The sequence below is a fragment of the Centrocercus urophasianus genome, unplaced genomic scaffold, assembly GCF_019232065.1.
Source record: "Centrocercus urophasianus isolate 14NV4802_14NV808 unplaced genomic scaffold, USGS_Curo_1.0 seq_5, whole genome shotgun sequence".
In the NCBI taxonomy this organism is placed as follows: Eukaryota; Metazoa; Chordata; class Aves; order Galliformes; family Phasianidae; genus Centrocercus; species Centrocercus urophasianus.
In genome coordinates this window covers 8,724,832-8,741,703 of record NW_024885088.1, presented here as the reverse complement: position 1 = coordinate 8,741,703, position 16,872 = coordinate 8,724,832, and the positions used below count along the sequence as shown (strand labels likewise).

At 40.1% G+C, this 16,872-nt stretch overlaps 1 protein-coding gene across 7 annotated transcripts in view; it reads left to right on the top strand.

The window, feature by feature from the left end:
- The window catches only part of CCND2 (cyclin D2), a 37,669-nt gene extending 27,177 nt beyond the window's left edge, over positions 1-10,492 (top strand). For 3 of the 7 annotated variants that reach the window (XM_042835127.1, XM_042835130.1, XM_042835132.1), the window contains one exon: positions 5,809-10,492. In XM_042835127.1, the coding sequence (XP_042691061.1) occupies positions 5,809-5,961 (153 nt within the window). In that variant the 3' untranslated portion in view covers positions 5,962-10,492. Of the gene's footprint in view, positions 1-4,287; positions 5,638-5,808 lie in introns of all 7 variants that reach the window. The other 4 variants (XR_006171518.1, XM_042835128.1, XR_006171517.1 and 1 more) reach the window with 4 other exon arrangements.
- The last annotated feature ends 6,380 nt before the right edge of the window (positions 10,493-16,872 follow it).

Genomic DNA, 16,872 nt, shown 5'->3' with positions numbered 1-16,872 from the left:
CAAAAAGAACATTGGTAGTATAGTAGTATAGTTTGTTGTAGAAATCTGCAAATGGGTGGCTCTGCTCTTTCTTCTTTTTATAGGTCGGATCCTGCTCAGTTTGACCATTGACTTAAATGCAGACAGGTTTGAAATCTGCTCTCAAAATATTGATTAGGTCTCAGGCATTTTCTCAGAATCTGTTCAGGAAATGTCAGCATCTGTTCCTACAAGCAAGAAGTGTTTTCTTTGAGTAAATGGCTGTTTCAGCCACGTAGTCTGCTGTTTGTCAGCATAGCTTCCTCAGCTCTGTGCTCCTGAAAAATGATTTGCAGTCTAACAAACAGGTAAATGCTTATGATGGACTTGAAACCCACCCAAGCAGCAGGGGATTTTCTTCATCTGAATTTTCAGTCGCTTTTGGCAGTAAAGTACTTTGAAAAAAGGCCAAGGAATTTATCCAGTTCCCATAATTAAAAAAATGATTCCAGTGCTAGGAAATCACTGAGCTCCCAATAGGCAAGAGCAAGACCCACCTATGAAAAACATTTACCTGATTAAATAAAAGTACATGCTCTTACCTTAAAAAAAAACTAGATAGGCTTCCTCCTCTTTTCACTTTTTTGTAGCTGCTGGCACATCTTTCTCCTTACCTTCTGAGAGAAAGTGAGCCATGCTAAAATCTTGCTTGTCGGTCTTGTATCTTATCACAGAGTTCACTGTGCTAACATTTTATTGCATCTTCAAAGACATTCAACTTGTCTTCACCCTGCTGAGACTTCCTGCTTGCTCTGAGCAAACTTCCCTTAAAGCTTCCCTTCTCTGCCTTCTGTAAGAGCCACACATAAATGTGAGTGCAAGCAGAGACAGGCAGCCCAGTCCCCTCCCTTCTGGGCGTAAGCTCTGGAATGTTGGATGTTAGGCATCCCTTCCTCAATCCCATTTTTATCTAATTAAGCAAATTCTTAAAGTGTGTGTTTGATAACTATGTTTTTTTTTTTTTTATTAACCTTTTGCCTTCTGCTGACATGGTTGCCATGTGAGGAGTTTTGCAACATGGAATGCTGGGAAGGGCAGCTGGCATTGGTGAGGAGCAGAGGCAGTGCGCAGCGGAAACTCATGTGGGCATGCAGCCCAGGGCTGGCACTGGGACAAACTGGTGTCCTGGCTGCAGAGCAAGGGAGGCAGTGATCAGGTGACTGCCAGTGTAGTGAAGGACAGGCACACTGACATCAGCATTTTTTAACATTACTGGGTACTGCTTTTTTAATGAGTTGTCATTTCCTTAGTTGTCATATACTGAGAATCTCCACATCTCTGAATTAATTAGACATTTTTGATGCTCTATGATTCTCGGCTCCACAGTTATCCACTGGGTGACAGTGACACTGGTTGTGATTGGCTGTGGCAGTGCAGTTATTGTGCCTGTGCAGTACCTCTGATCTTCCAAGAGCATCGTATCTGAGCACTGGGATGAGGTACAGGTGTGACATAAATCAGGGCATGACCCAGAGACAAATACAAAGAGGGTGATCTCTGGAACACAGCTAATGCAGGAGTACTTCAGTGCTTAGATGATGACTAGCACAAGCAAGAGCAAATGCTGTGCTCTGTGAGATCAACCTACAACCAGACGCCTGAATTCAGTGTTCATTGCTGACTGGACAATTTTAAACAAACTCTCCTTGTTCCAACTTCCCAGCTTTGGCATCATGTTACATTGTATTCTGATCCTTTGTCAGTGATATGGTGGATTTTTACTATAATCTGGATAATTCCAGAGGGTGGAAATACAGGTGCTTGTAGGGAATTCATTGCATCCCTGTGGATTGCCTGCAAAATGCTCTCTTCAGAATAGGAGAGTAATAACTTTTGCCTTCCTCCAAAGCACAGATCTTTTCAGTCTTGAGGTTTCTGAATGAAGTTCATGAAACTTGCTAACACCTGTATTAGAGTAGCAAGATTTTTGAGACTGTGTTGCCAGACTCCTGCTGTCCAGGATCTGGGCTCCTGTTTGGCTTTGATGTCCTCTAGACTGAGGAGGGAACAACTGTTACAGGTGTGCTCACAAGTATCTGTTTCATTGTTTCATGCTACAAGAGGTGAGCACCAAGCCTTCCCTAAGCTATTCTGAGCATAGGGAAGTGATGGAGCTAAAAACACACCATGATTGAAAATTTTTGTTAAAGGATGGCTAATTTTAGTAAAATTACCTGCTTTCCTTCATCTCAGAAACATCTCTTTTGTTATGGTTTCTCACCTTCAATAAAATTATCAGCCTGAGGCAAAGAATGAAGCATGAAGTTTAGCTCCAATGACCAAAACTTAGGGAAAGTTGCTAGTAGAAGTATTGTTTATTGTGGAGCTTTATTGGGGTAGATAGAGTATGCCTGCAAAACAGTGAACTTGACCACTAGTCAGATTTTTCATAAGCAGTCCCACAGTTGCCTGCTTTCAAGACAAATGGAACACAGGGAAGGCTTGGTCTGTCCATGTGCATGTACTGTGATAGCAGAGGTTTTTAGACTCATCATGCTCTGTTTCACCATGGTGTTACTCGCTATAATTATTTTTCCTGAAGGAACAAACTTGTGGGTTCTGATTACATGGAGGTATCCCAGATGCTCACATTCAAAACACCTGTTTCTAGTTGTTGGCTTTAGCTGGTGTGATCCACATCGCTGAATATTTTTTTCTTCGATACAGCCAGCATCCCATCAACCCATTTTTCCTGGGCTAATTCGGAAAGCCATTTTTCACATTCTCTCTTTGGCAGATGAGTCTTCAAATAGAGGTCATTATAGGACAGCTTCACAAAAAAGAGAGGACGTGATTTTACAGCTAGCAGTTGTTGACTAGTACCCAAGAAAAATGGATGTTTGTGACACAGCAAAGCTAACTGCATGCATCATAAATGTAAATGCCATTAGCGGAACAGATGCTTTGCATTTGGTGTGTTTTTGCAAGTCTGACCAGGATGACAAACTGTGTACATTAGTATTTCAAACTCACCTGAATAACTTGATATTGTATGGAAAAAGTGGATGTTTCTAGTCAGTCTTGCTCTCCAGAGTTGCATTTGCATTCTGTATTCTGTTTCTGGGCTGACATAGTGCCTGTGATCTGCCTGTGTGAGATCAGTGCCAGTATTGACAGTGTCTCAGTCCCAGCACATTACACACTAGTGGCACTGCGTTCATATAGTTGTGGCCCAAGTTTTATTTCTTAGTTTCTTCTATAACTAAGAGTTCATCTACCTTTTCTCACATTCTTTTTTTTCAGTAACCACATTATTTGACCATCCAACACGCTATCAAGGACATGGAATGTGTGGTAATACTTTAACAGTCTTGTTTTTTGTCACTGTCTTGGTTTAAGTGCGATGAGTTATTTGTTCATATTGTGTGAGGGTTACAGGAGGTGTAATGTACAGAGCTTCCAGATTTGTGTTGCTACACTGTATGCTGCTCTTTCTGCTAAGTTATGTTGTATAATTTGTAGTATAGTGGTCTCAGAGGTTTGGTTATGCATTTTTGGCTCATAACTTTTTTTCGTAGCTGTCTTTTCTTCAGCATTCTCTGAAACAATGATCAGTGACTGTTGGTGCTGTTAAAATAGTCCAATTTTGCAGGTAAAGACGTGGAGAGGGTACCCTACACCCCTTCCTCCAGTGCTGCTGAAATCCCTTCTGTGGAATGTGCTCAGAGAACAGTGCTGCTGGCGTACTTGGGGCTGTATAATTAGTTCCCTTGTTGTGAACAATGCTTTATCTCCCTCCACAGTGCCCAGCTATGAAACAGCGTGATTTTTTCTGGGTTTAAAGTTTGAGTGTGTTGTTCAGAGTTTGGGATTCTTGTTTTGAGACTTAACTCAGAGTTGGTTCTTCCTTCTTCAATAAAGACTTTTTAAAAGAAAAATCAAGAATGGCATGAGTCAATAGCTTGTGCCACTCCGGGTCATGGTGTGCAATTTGGAAGCTGTACTGTTCAAATTTTGATGTTTCTTTTGTTCTGGACCTTTCATTCTTGCTTGAATTTTCACACCTTTCTTTTGTCTTTGTCTTGAGGTGCCAAATACATGACCCACACAGTGACAGGGCACTGCACGTTTTTGGGAACCTCAGAACCCTTCACTTTTATGTGGTGAATTGAGTTGGTGTAAAACTCACGTGCCTCTGTGTTTTGTTGGTATAGCACATGTTGGTAATGTCAGGAGAAAAACCTCAGTATTTTTTAAGTGAAAAACTGCTCAAATCACTGAACTTTGCATAGGAAAGTACAGATATACCCTACTTTTCATTTTTTACAGGAGCACTGAGGAGCACTTTGAGTTCTTACTCAAGACAACACAAATGAGCAAGGGCAGGTAAAATGTTAAGATCTGGAAATTCTAATGAATGTAGAGTTAGTGTTGTACAGCTTAGATGTGTTTAACCTGTGCACCTAGACAGTTAGTAATAATGCAGCTCCACAAGATCATAAACTTATAACATTATTATTTTAGAGATATTTTTTATGAATCAGTTGCACACAGCTTTACCATGGGCTGCGTAGAAGATGAAAATGCTCTGGAGGGGAGGGTGCAATGCAATGCCAGCTCTGCCTCTCACACCCACCATAGTGTGTACAGTTGAATCGAAGCCTGTGTGTATTGCACATTACATATGCTTGTGCCAGTTAACAAGTAAAATACAGCAATTACCGATAACAGTATTTCAGATTACCTACATGTGCATGTGTGCCTGTGAGGACATGCTGTACAATCAGTAAGCGTACAGAGTTTAGGCTAAGTAGGATTATCACAGTGGAAAGACAGTAAATGAAAAATGCTCACCAATGTTGTAGGCTCACAATAAACTCCACAAGGAGCAATCTCCAGAAAGAGATCCTTCCTCAGTGATAGTCAGTACTTAAATGGGATCTAAGAGAGGTGGAGCCAGGCTCCACCCCTTCCAGTACCACAAGTGAATTGCCTTTACCTGTGCTCCTGTGGCTGACTCACTGCTTGCCTCAGGTGGCCAATCAGAGGTTCAGGCCACGATCAATAGTTCCCACAGACATGCATTTTTTGTTATTAAACAGATGTGGATGTTTTATTATTTAATTATTAAACTTGGCTTTGTGTTATTTTGAAAAATAATAAGGTAAACACATTAATTGCAGAAGAAATATCCGGAATACTTGTGTATGTCACAGTTTTAGCTGAGGCAGTGTTAAGAAAGCATCAATATTTTGGTTGTTCCTGAGTGACTGGAGTGTACCCAGGGCTGGGCTGCTTGGTGGAAGAGCTGCTACTATTATGGCATGGCAGCGGATGGAGTGAAGCCAGGATGGCTGGCTTGAATTAGGAAAGGGTTTAGTGCATATAATGTGATACCATGCAGAAGGCTGTAAAGTTGTGTGGAGTTGACTGAGGGCAGCTGCTGCGTGGGAATTGGTTGGGTGTTGGTCAGGAGCTGGTGAGACAGCGTGTTAATAATTGGGCTGTTGGTCAGCAAACAGTTGTATTCTTAGGTGGGTGCTGGTCATCGGATGTTTTAATAAAAAATGTGAAAAAAAATACAAGACATTTTGTTACTTTTATATAACTATATTACATATTTTATTTACAGCCCAAGACAATTCCTCTGCACTGAGTGTGGTCCATGCGAGCCAAAAGGTTGGACACCCATGATTTAATCCAGGGGAGTTTGTAAATAGTGCTAATCTCTGAGAATTCAAGGTTATTTTCTGCTGCAGCAGATACGCGTTTCCTGCTCTTCAAACTTTACAAGTTCAGTATGGAAAATATATATCTAACGCACAGATCAATTTGCTTTTTATCTCCTAGGACTGCCTTAAAGCTTGTCAAGAACAGATTGAGTCGGTGCTAATAAGCAACCTTAGGCAAGTCCGGCAGCAACAACAAAGCAATCCTTCTAAGACCGTTGAGGAACTGGACCAGGCCAGCACTCCCACAGATGTGAGAGATATCAACCTGTGAGGACATCAGCACAGAAAGTCAGGCTTGTTCTCCCACCCCTTTTATTTTTGTTACTATTCTTAGATTTATTTTTTTTTTCATCTACTCCCACATAGAGCGTATGTAAAGCTCTTTTAGGTGAAAAAAACTGAATAATGAAAAAAAACATTTGGTGCCCATGATGTACTACAGAAGGGAATCCCGCAGTGTATTTGGTAATTGTTATTTGATTATGTATCATTGATATTAAATGCTTATAAAAGCATACAATAGCTAGATAAATGTAAGCCTGCATTTGTGGGAAGAGAGTATACTTGTCTGTGTATTACAACTTATTGCATACACCCCTTTTTTAGATTTAAGAAAGGAACTGTGTGTGCAATTTTATGGCTTGACTAGATTTCAAAGCAGTAGAAGAAGGGCTAGGGCAATGTGGGAAAAGGTCCCTGAAGCAACTGAACCATTTTCAATGCAGAAGAGATTTGCTGATCTGTCACCTCTGTTAGTAGTCAGAAGTGTTTGTTGGATCTTTGTATGTTAGTTTTGTTTTACTCTTGCTGTCTGTGGTAGCTGCTACTCAAGAAAGATGTTCTATTTTGCCAGCTAGAAAAGAAGGTGTTTTTTTGTTTTGTTTTGCTTTAAATTCCCCTCTCCCCTATGACTATTTCTACTTCTCCTTCAGAAATGGTTCATTCTAAACACAGCAGCATCTTTGGCATGAGGGCAATCCCTTCTACCCAACTGTGGGCCAAGCTGAAGTTATAGAGTACTCACGGTAAATGAGGGAAATGCAACAAATAATTTTGACAGTCGGCTAATCAGACCACCTCCGAACTTTGGATATCAAGATGCAGTGGATCATCTGTGAAAAAGCATTATGTTCCTTTACAGAGATAATGTTTCACATCCATGTTAACTTTTGGCAGCTCTTCAGCTTCGTGTAAAGATAATTAAATGATACTGTGTCCATTTTCCTCTTTAACGTATACTCACTGTGTTAAAGAAGGTGAGATTTGGTGTGAGACCTATCTACCCAGCTTCCTCCACTGCCCCGTCATGCTTTTTGAGCATTTCAGTAACTTTACTGATCCACAGTGAACATTATTATAAATCATTTCATTCAAAAAGCACTTTGAAAATTGTTCGTAAGGGATTAAATGAAATGGTTTATGACAATTTTGCCAAGGAGAAAAAAAAAAAAAAAAGGAAAAGAAAAAAGACACAAAAGCAAAGCATATAGCTTTTTATAGTCAATATTCTCCAGTATCTGGTGTACTTCTTTTAGTTGTGGTGTTTCTGGAAATACCAACACCTGCTTCAGGTGACATTCCCGTCATGACATTCCGGATAAAAGCCTCATGATTTGTATTGTTCAGTGTCACAGAAGGATCTGAATACCACCAGTATGTTATCCATGGACAATGAAAGAAAATTTGCTGGTGCAAAAGATATAAGTGGTGAACGTTGAGGTTTGAGAGTTGGATTTTAATTACAAAGGTATATTCAGTGTACTTGAATTTATTTTTCTGCTCCATCTGTAAAGAAGAGGCAGTTAGTTGGCAAAGAAGTTGGAGCAATTTTTTTTTTTTTTTTTGCACGATTGTATTAACAGTTTGCAAATATACAGAATGAAGTTGTTGGTTGCAATGTTAATGGTTGCAATGTTCAGACAAAGTCCAGAAAGAACATGCTACTTTGAAGAATATTATATGAATGGACTCAGCTGCATTTGGCTAGATGAGGGTAGAAGATGGAGTAAAGTTTTGGTTATTTGTTTGGGTGTTTTTTTTTTTGTGCGCTGCTAAGAAGCTATGATTTGTTTCATTCTTATTCACATTAACAGTACTTAGCTGTATTGTTTCACTGAGTGTGCTGCTATTTTATAAACGTTTTTATAATATATTATTTTACTGCTTAAATTTCAAATCCTGAAGTAGATGGTTAAGTGGAGATATGATGAATTCTGTGATTTACTGGAAATGCCCTGTACAGGTTGGGTTGTTTTGTTTTTTTTTTTCCTAATAGCGTGTTTCATGATTTATTTTTATTTTTACTTCCTTTTTTTCTTTCTTTTTCTTTTCCTTCCTGATCACATCCTTCAAAGATGGTATACTTACCTCAGGTTTACTGGACAAGATAAAAATGGTTCCCATTTTCACAATACCTCACAACATGACAGTTACTTATTCCCTGCTGAAGGCCTCAGCAGAGCTATCGGTGCAAGTGGCTGCTTAGGGCCTGTGCTTTGGTCAGTGGAACACAGTTGCACCAGCTGTGTTGGGGAAAAATTGCAGCAAGCAGGGGCATTGGCTCCCTTATGGTCTTTCATAGTGGAAAAAATGCACTGGTTCAAGGGCATGTCCAGGAGCACCTCTTGTGCCTCCAGACCCTAATCGTGGACGCGTGGATGATGTGTGTGGTAGCTACATGTCTCCCTCTGGGCACTCCAGCCCCTTGAGGTGCCCACACAAGCACAAGTAATGCCTGGCTCCCACAGGCTTAACAGCTTAGCAGCAGGATGACGGCCAGCATGGCTGCACTCGGAGTCTTGCTGTTCAGAACGGCCAGCTCTGCCTCACAGCCCATGTGAACAACCTGGCCCAGCTGCCTACTGTGCCTCAGTGGTCAAGTGTCAGCACTCTCCATATCCTCTTTGAGCCCTGAGCCATAGTGCTCAAAACTGCTGCTCTGTGTGCAGAAGTCTCCATCTTGTAAAGAGCCAACAATAACTGCTCTTAGTGAGGCTTGAGGGCTCAAGTGCTCTTCCCCCAAGTGGCTTCAGGGCCACAGCAGCTATAGGGATGGGCATAGTACCTCACAGCCTGCAAGAGCAGGTTTCAAACAGCTGTGTTGCTGAAAAATGGTAACTGGATGGCTTTGTTCTGACAGTGGCTTTTCACACTGAAAGCACATACAATTCAGCAATTGCATCACTTTTAAATGAAAGATAGTTAATTTTTGGAAGCATTGTGATTAGCAAGACTCCAAAGCCACATGCAGGACACGCATGAGGTAATATTCTCTGACAGACCAGATCACTCTCTGGCAGCTTTTGCATGCACAAGTTTTTGTGCTAATGCTTAATAGAAAAGCATTCAGACTGTGGGCAAAATGTTGCCTTTTAGCACGGCTGCACATAAAAAGCATGGGCATAAGAGCACTGTAAGCGTTGCACTTACATGCTCTGCTCTTCTCAGTTCTGCCACGCAGCATGGCTGAGTATAGACAGGAGAAATAGCTGTGAGAACTGCCCTGCTCTTGAGAATTACATGAAGTTTTCTGCCATCTTTAATGTGCCGTCAGGATGTGTAGGCTGTTGTAGTGGAAACACAGCCAAGTCAGTGGACTGAGGCACATGCTTTTTTGCCCTGACAGGTGTACTTGCATGCAGGGAATGAAGGCTGGCCCCATGTTCTGCAGTGTCCTTGTCCACCACATGGCTCCCCACTGAGGCTTCTCTCTGCTGTGTCTGCCCATGCATGGACTGTACATTCATGGTTCCATAGATTTCACTAGAAATATTTGTAAGTGTTGTGGCTCTCACATGTCACTGCAGCTGCAGGGGCAAGTAGTAGGCACAAGATTTGGTTTGGAAGCAACAGCACCTTGCAGGCTCTTGTGCAGCGGAGACTTGTCCACCGCAGAGCGGGCTCATGCAACCACTGTGAGTGTTGGGAGCATCATCCACTGCGTGGCATTCTTTATAAGAAAGTGACATACTTGTAAAGAACATGAATAGTTTCACAGTAGCATTCATAACAAAAATATTCCATAGTGCCCCTTTTAGAAGATGTTAACAAAAAATACTACTATTGCAAATGAAATGTACGATTTTTTCTCTGAATTGCAGATATCATAAAAGTTTCCTGTGGGTTAATTAAAAAAAAAACAACTACTGCTGATGTGCCAGATGACTGGCCTGAGTAAAGCATTTGTCTCTCAGCTATTTGTTGTTGGTATTTTGATCTTCTCCCTCCAATGAATGTAGAGTAGGAGCACCTCATAATCAATTTATTTGTATTACCAACATGCTCATAAAAAAGAAAAATAGTATATTAGATATTTATTTCAGTGATTTATGTGCATGTCTCTTAAATACTCAGTGAACCACATGGCCACTGGATTTTTTCCACTATGTTCATTAGTATTTTCTCATGTACCTCAGAAATCACTCTCAGTTGCACAGTTCCTGTTCTCAAGCTCTTTTTTCTTTTTTTGCTTTAATGAGTGTGATGAAATATCAAGTCAGCTATTCTCTCACAATATGTTCTTTAAGAGATATGGATGTTTATATGGTCAGGGAATGCTAGGAAGTGTGGTAGTAGACATGATCAGCGTAAACAAAAGTATTTAGAAAGTATATGAGATTATTTTGGATGGATAAGACTCTGATACAGTATAGTCTTGATTACCTTTTAAAAGGTCTTTTCTGTTCAGTGTTGTCCTTTTTATTAATAATCTGTTGTTTTGACTAGTTTAAAGATGGTTTTAAGAAAAGTGTTCTGGCGGAATTAGGTATGCTGTATAGACAATAAACTCACCTTGACCTAAATTTGTGTGTCTTGTTTTTATTCAGTGTGCAAAAGACAATGTGATTCTACAGCTTTTTATCTAGATAGATCACGTTACCAGATGTATAAAAGGAGAACTGTTGAATTTTGCAGTCACAGAAGTTTTCTTCTAGAACATCATTTATCATTAATAGGCAAATTCTGATGTGTTTCTTCTGTGAAAAGATCCAGTGAGATTTAAGGAGAACAAAGTCCTAAAAATGATAAGCTTCTAGATTAAAATATTTCTTGGAAATGAAAATGAACTGGTAGAAAAGTCCTTGTAAGTACATGTGAGTGCGCATTTTTGCAACCAATTTAAATTTTATTTAATCTCCAATTATCTGTTGTATTTAAGAGTCAGCTGTAACATTCTGCAGTTTTTCTTACTATAAGCTTTGAGCAAATGGTGATTGAAAGGAAAGGGTTTTATGGTGAAGCTGGTGAAGCCAATGGGAAGAAATGACCCTCTGTGCATCCAGACTTCTTGTTTAGTCTGTGATCAGGAGACAGGACAGTAACTCTCTCCCAATTCTGTGTTTCATGCAAATGCACACGTGATGCCTGTGGCTTGAAATCAGTATCTCCTGCTTCACAACACTGTAAGAAGGCACTGCCTCCTTTCTACTGCATTTAAGGCTTTTGAATGCACTTGGATAGAGCAAAGAGGCACTGAAGAATGAAACTGTTTTGGCATGGAAGAAAAAGTAATACCATCATAAACTGAATAATACTACAGATAAAAATAGACAAGTGAAGTGAAAGAAAATGAAGAAAAAAAAATATATTGAAAAAGGAGAATAAAAAGTACTTAGAGGAAGAGAACATGTTCCTAAAATGAAAAAACATAGGACTAAAAAAATATGCATGAACAAGTAGAAGAAAAATAATTGATGGGATGGGAAATATGATGTAAATAATGATGTCTGAGTCAGGAGATACAGACTTTTCTAGTAAAAATCACGCAAAATTGGAGCTGTGGATTCAGGCAAGGTCTTCTGAAAATTTCCTGAAAGTGACTCTAAGCCTTTCATTTCACCAGTTACCAAATATAGAGCTTTTAAAGCATAATGAGTTATCGTTTTCCTCTGGTCACCACTTCAACGTAATCAGCAACCTACAGCGTTTCATAGACATAACTAAGAGTCAGCTGAAATATGTAAGGATTGATCTTTCAACTTCCATTTGTAATTTAAAGCTCAAGAGATGCCCACTGATCTAATTTCAGGTCTTGTAGATACAATTCTTTTCCCTCTGTACTGTTCAGTAGTCTACTGAAGCTTCAGTGATGTGCTCTGCAGTTTTGTGTTTTAAAGAAGTTTTACTAAATCCAGATTTAACAGAAAAGAGATTTTCTGTTGTAGCTTAAATAAACATGTTGAAAATGAGCTACTGGATATAGTGTGCAGAATTTACAACTCAAATTAATTGGACAAAAGCCTAATTGTTTTCTATAGAGAAAGCTGGCTAAATACCAAGAAGCCACACCTGATAGGGTTAAGTTCCATTATATGCCTGGTGTGTGTTATAGTCTTCTTACCATCAGTAAACAGTTTCTTACATGATGATCCTATATGTCAGGGTGGAGGCCAGTCACAAGCAACGTCCCTCAGGGGTCGATCTTGGGACCAGTGCTCTTCAGCATCTTCATCAGTGACATAGATGATGGCATCGAGCGCACCCTCAGCAAGTCTGCGGATGACACCAAGCTGAGAGGTGCAGTCGATACATTGGAAGGAAGGGAAGCCATACAGAGGGTCCATGAAGTGGGCCCATGAAAACCTAATGAGGTTCAGTAAGGCCAAGCGCAGGATGCTGCACTTTGTTCAGGGCAATCCCAGGTGTTTATACAAACTGGGGGAAGATCTCCTTGAGAGCAGCCCTGTAGAGAAGGACTTGGGGATCCTGGTGGATGAGAAGCTGGACATGAACCAGTAGTGTGTGCTTGCAGCCCAGAAGGCCAACTGTGTTCTGGTCTGCATTAAAAAAGGGGTGGCCAGCAGGGAGAGGGAGGTGATTGTCCCCCTCCACTCAGCCCTTGTGAGGCACCCATCTGCAGTACTGCATCCAGGCCTGGGGCCCCCAGTACAGGAAGGACGTGGAGCTTTTGGAGCAGGTCCAGAGGAAGGCCACTAAGATGATCAGAGGGCTGGAGCAGCTCTCCTATGAGGAGAGGTTGAGGGAATTGGGATTGTTTAGCTTGGAGAAGAGAAGGCTCCGGGGAGACCTCACTATGGCCTTCCAGTGCTTGAAGGAGCTTATAAATAGGAGAGGGAACAGCTGTTTAGGAGGGTAGATAGTGATAGGACAAGGGGAAATAAACTTAGACAGAAGGTTTAGGTTAGATATTAGGAGGAAGTTTTTCACAAAGAGGTTGGTGACACACTGAACAGGTTGCCCAAGGAGGTTGTGGATGTCCCATCCCTGGAGGCACAAAGCCAGGCTGGATGTGGCTCTGGGCAGCCTGGTCTGCTGGTTGGCAATCCTGCACATAGCAGGGGGGTTGAAACTCGATGATCATTTTGGTCCTTCCAACCCAGGCCATTCTATGATTCTATGTTACATGAGGGTAGCCTGAAGACTTTAAGGAGCAGCAACATAGCAAAATCATGCTCTAAAACAACTACATGCTAGACTGACTTTTGTGTTTAAGAAAATTACGGAGGCAAAGGAAAGAAAGATTTAGTATTGAGATTTTGGGGGAAAAAAAAACAAAGCAATTCCTCAGTGTTTCCAATCTCAGCATATGAATAAGATTGTTAAATTTTTTTCAGAAATCTTCCTAAAGGGACTGCAAATGTAATGTCTTTCTAAATACAGAGTTTAGCTTCATGTTTCAAAGATACACTTCATACTTGTTTCAGAAGTCTTTTCAAACACTTCTGTTGCAATTATTATTTTTAAATGTATTGAATTATGTTACGACTCTTCATTCTACGCTGCTCTAAAGAAGTAAAAAACTCTACAAATCTAATGCAACCAGTACTAGAAGTACTAAATTCTATCCCTGCTAAAGGCTATGGGAACTCCACTGTTGAATTTTAATAGGTATATAATTTTCTCACTAACTTCAGTTCATTTGTGCCTTGTACTGTAAATTAACAGTCACATCAGTAAATGCAAAACTGTTGTGAAAGCAGTTAGAATCTCTGGTAAGTCTCACCAAGTCATTGTTTTCAATAGAAAACATTAGGATCTAAGTTCTGAGAGTTATGAACTACATCTTTTGTCAATGACAATCTAGATAGAAAGATAGAACATACATAGAGAAGAAACAGGTTAGGATAGAGTATAGTCTTGTTTATGCATCTGACTTGCTGATAGTTTGCATGTTTACAGTCACTTGCAGCCATAAATACAGAGTAGTTTCTAGAGAAATTATCACAGAATCACAGAATGGCCAGGGTTGGAAGGGACCTGAAGAATCATGAATCTCCAACCCCCCTGCCACATGCAGGGCCACCAACCTCCACATTTAATACTTAGACCATTATATTAAAGCCTTCTCTGTACTACTTTGCACATCACAGCCAGACCACTAGCACTAAGGGAAATCGACTAGGCTCTCATACTTCCACAGCACATTTCTTCCAGTTAGATGAAAGTTTCTTCTAAAAAAATCTTGGCGGTCCCTTTACATTTTTTGGAGAAAGCTGGCTGTACCATGCTTATTCTGCACCTCCTTGAAATACTAAAAGAAATAATCCCGCCCCCCTCAGAAAATTTTAATGTTTCTTAATATCATATATTTTAAAGTATCTTCAGAGAGAATTTACATTTCATCTATGTGCAGCTGCAAGGGCACAAGTACACAACATTTTTACAGAGTGAAGGGCAAGTGATCTTACTGTCACTACTGGCCAGGGGGAAATAGTGAAAACTGGTGAGATCTTACTATAGGCACATGCCAGGAAGAATGTCAGGTTACAGCTCAGTATGGGCTTCAGGTGCACTGTAGCTACTGCCTGCCCAGAGCTGAGTGTCTAAGGAAAGGTAACTGTTGGTAGCAGATACATTAAGCTAAGAACTATTAAGATGTTAAAATAAGTAAAAGCTGGGAAACTTCTCACTAAGAGCTGTGTATGTAATATGTAGGGCAAAGAGGAGCTGCTCTGTGTTCTGCTGCAGCCTACTACAGAATCAGGCTGATGCACAGTATAGTAAACAAGAAGAAAAAAAGGGAAAATGTATCCTTAAATGTCTGTACTCCTACAGAAATGATGTGCTGATAGCTCTGTATTACTAATGATTTTTCCCTAAAAATAAACTGGGATGTGATTTTAGTTTTTTTAAAATGTAACATGCAAAAACTACTGAAGAACTAGTACAGACCAGTGAAGGAGAAAGGTCATCTGACCATGTTTGGGATTAGAGTTGCTCAGAGTATTTGCTAATGCTTCTTAGAGCAAGATCTGTAGTTTTTCTGGCTGGAATCAGAGATTACCTGAAGAGCAAAAGATTGCCCTTTCTGATTATTAGGTTTTTCAGCAGCTGAGCAGAATTGTGAATGGGACAAAATCTGCTGGAGGATAAGCAATGAATGTGGTACTTGTTATCCTGCACACCCAAACAGTAGTTTCCCTCTGTTTTCCCAGCTTCCTCATGGTCAACCTCTTTGCCTCACTGAAAAGATTCCTATTTCAGTTTCTCTGGGTTTGCTTCTTACACATGGTATTCAACGTACTGGAGTGCCCTGACAGTACTGTGTGTTTTCCCAAGTATAGTTATTAAGACTTGGCCTTACAAAACAGAAATTTGCAACAGAAATCTGTAAAATTTGGATGTGATTATCCTTGATAGCTAGGAGCACCAGAGCAAAAGATTAAATATATAACACAAGTAACACACAGAACTGAAATGGGAACCTGACTTGAACTGTGAAACCTGAGGGTGCATATTTCCTGAGGGCCACTAGATGACAGTAACGTAACTGATGGCTGCAACTACTCTTGGAGCTCCTGGAGGAAATGATGGGGGTTTAACAGACTCCTGGAAAGCAAAGTGTTTACCTGAAACCTATCTCTTAACCTAGAGCTCACCTGAACACTTTCATCAGACAGAGAGCATGCAACCATGGCCTGAGCTTCCACAGTTCAAGGTCTATGCAAATTAGCTTGGAGTGCTGTTGAAGAAGTGCTGAAGGTTTTCTGTTTAGCAGAACAGTCACACAGGTCTGCAGCTGGTATTATCACAATTAAAGCCATGTAAAAATAATCAAACACATTCCTAAAAGCAATTAACATATGAGGGCTGCTCCCATTACATCAGAGGCAGATGGTGGTGAGATAGCAGTGGAGACCGAACCTTCCCACCAGTATTCCATTAAATTTTGTTGTCATGTAATGGATGACAGCAGAGGAGCAACCTGATATTATTACGTCTAACATGGATTTGTGTATAAATCAAAGAATGTAACTGAATTTCTCCATGCAGAAAGAAATGCATCCATTGACATTCATTGATGCTTACTGAATGTTTACAGAAACTGAACAGTGGATGTTAGCACAGTGAGGTGGTGAGTGGTGCATTTCTGCAGTGGTAACAGTGGCAATTGGTCACCTCCTCTAGTCCAGATTTTTGTGAGTGCAACATGCAGGCTTTTGTTCACTGCTGATCAAAATGCATAGATAATGGTGGTAGCTATGTTGAAAAGTAGTGTTTTGTAGCTCTATTAATACTGTTATTGTACTCTTGGTTGGCATTTCCATGGAAATAAATGGTTACTGTAGTTACTGTAAAGTTATTACACAACCATGTACTTAAACTTGTCAACTTTGAAAACTGGCTAGAGCAGTAGTCTCTCTGCTAGGACTTGACTAAGTCACGAACTTCTTCATACTAGCAGATCCTTGGCAAGATTATTAGGAAGGAAGAGGATAAAATCAGCAGAGGTTTCTGCATGCGTGGTGCCCTTATAAGATCAGGATGCAAGATCAGAACCCAAAATGAAGAGGGAATACAGAGAATACAGCCCAGCTGATGACTTCTGTTTCGCATTTCTAGTAGCAAGCTGTTATTCCAGAGGGATAACTTTCCCTGGATTGCCAATATTGTCTACTGTTAGTGTTATACAATCCACATGATAATGATTTAAGTATATAGTCAACACTGTTGAAATTTATTTATTTTTTATTTTTATTTATTAAGTTACCCATTAAAAAAAAAAATTACAGCTCCACAAAATATTTTTCTTCCTAAGATGATTTTCTCAAAATACTATTCCTCATTTGATAAGCTACTTTGCTTGTTTTAGCAGTTATGCTTTATAAACATTTTGTTTCACTGGGTCAATTTAGAACACAGGCCCATAATCACAGAATGACATGATGTGCTACAGCAGATTTGAGAAACAACTGAAGAGGAAAAAATAAAAAATAAGAAA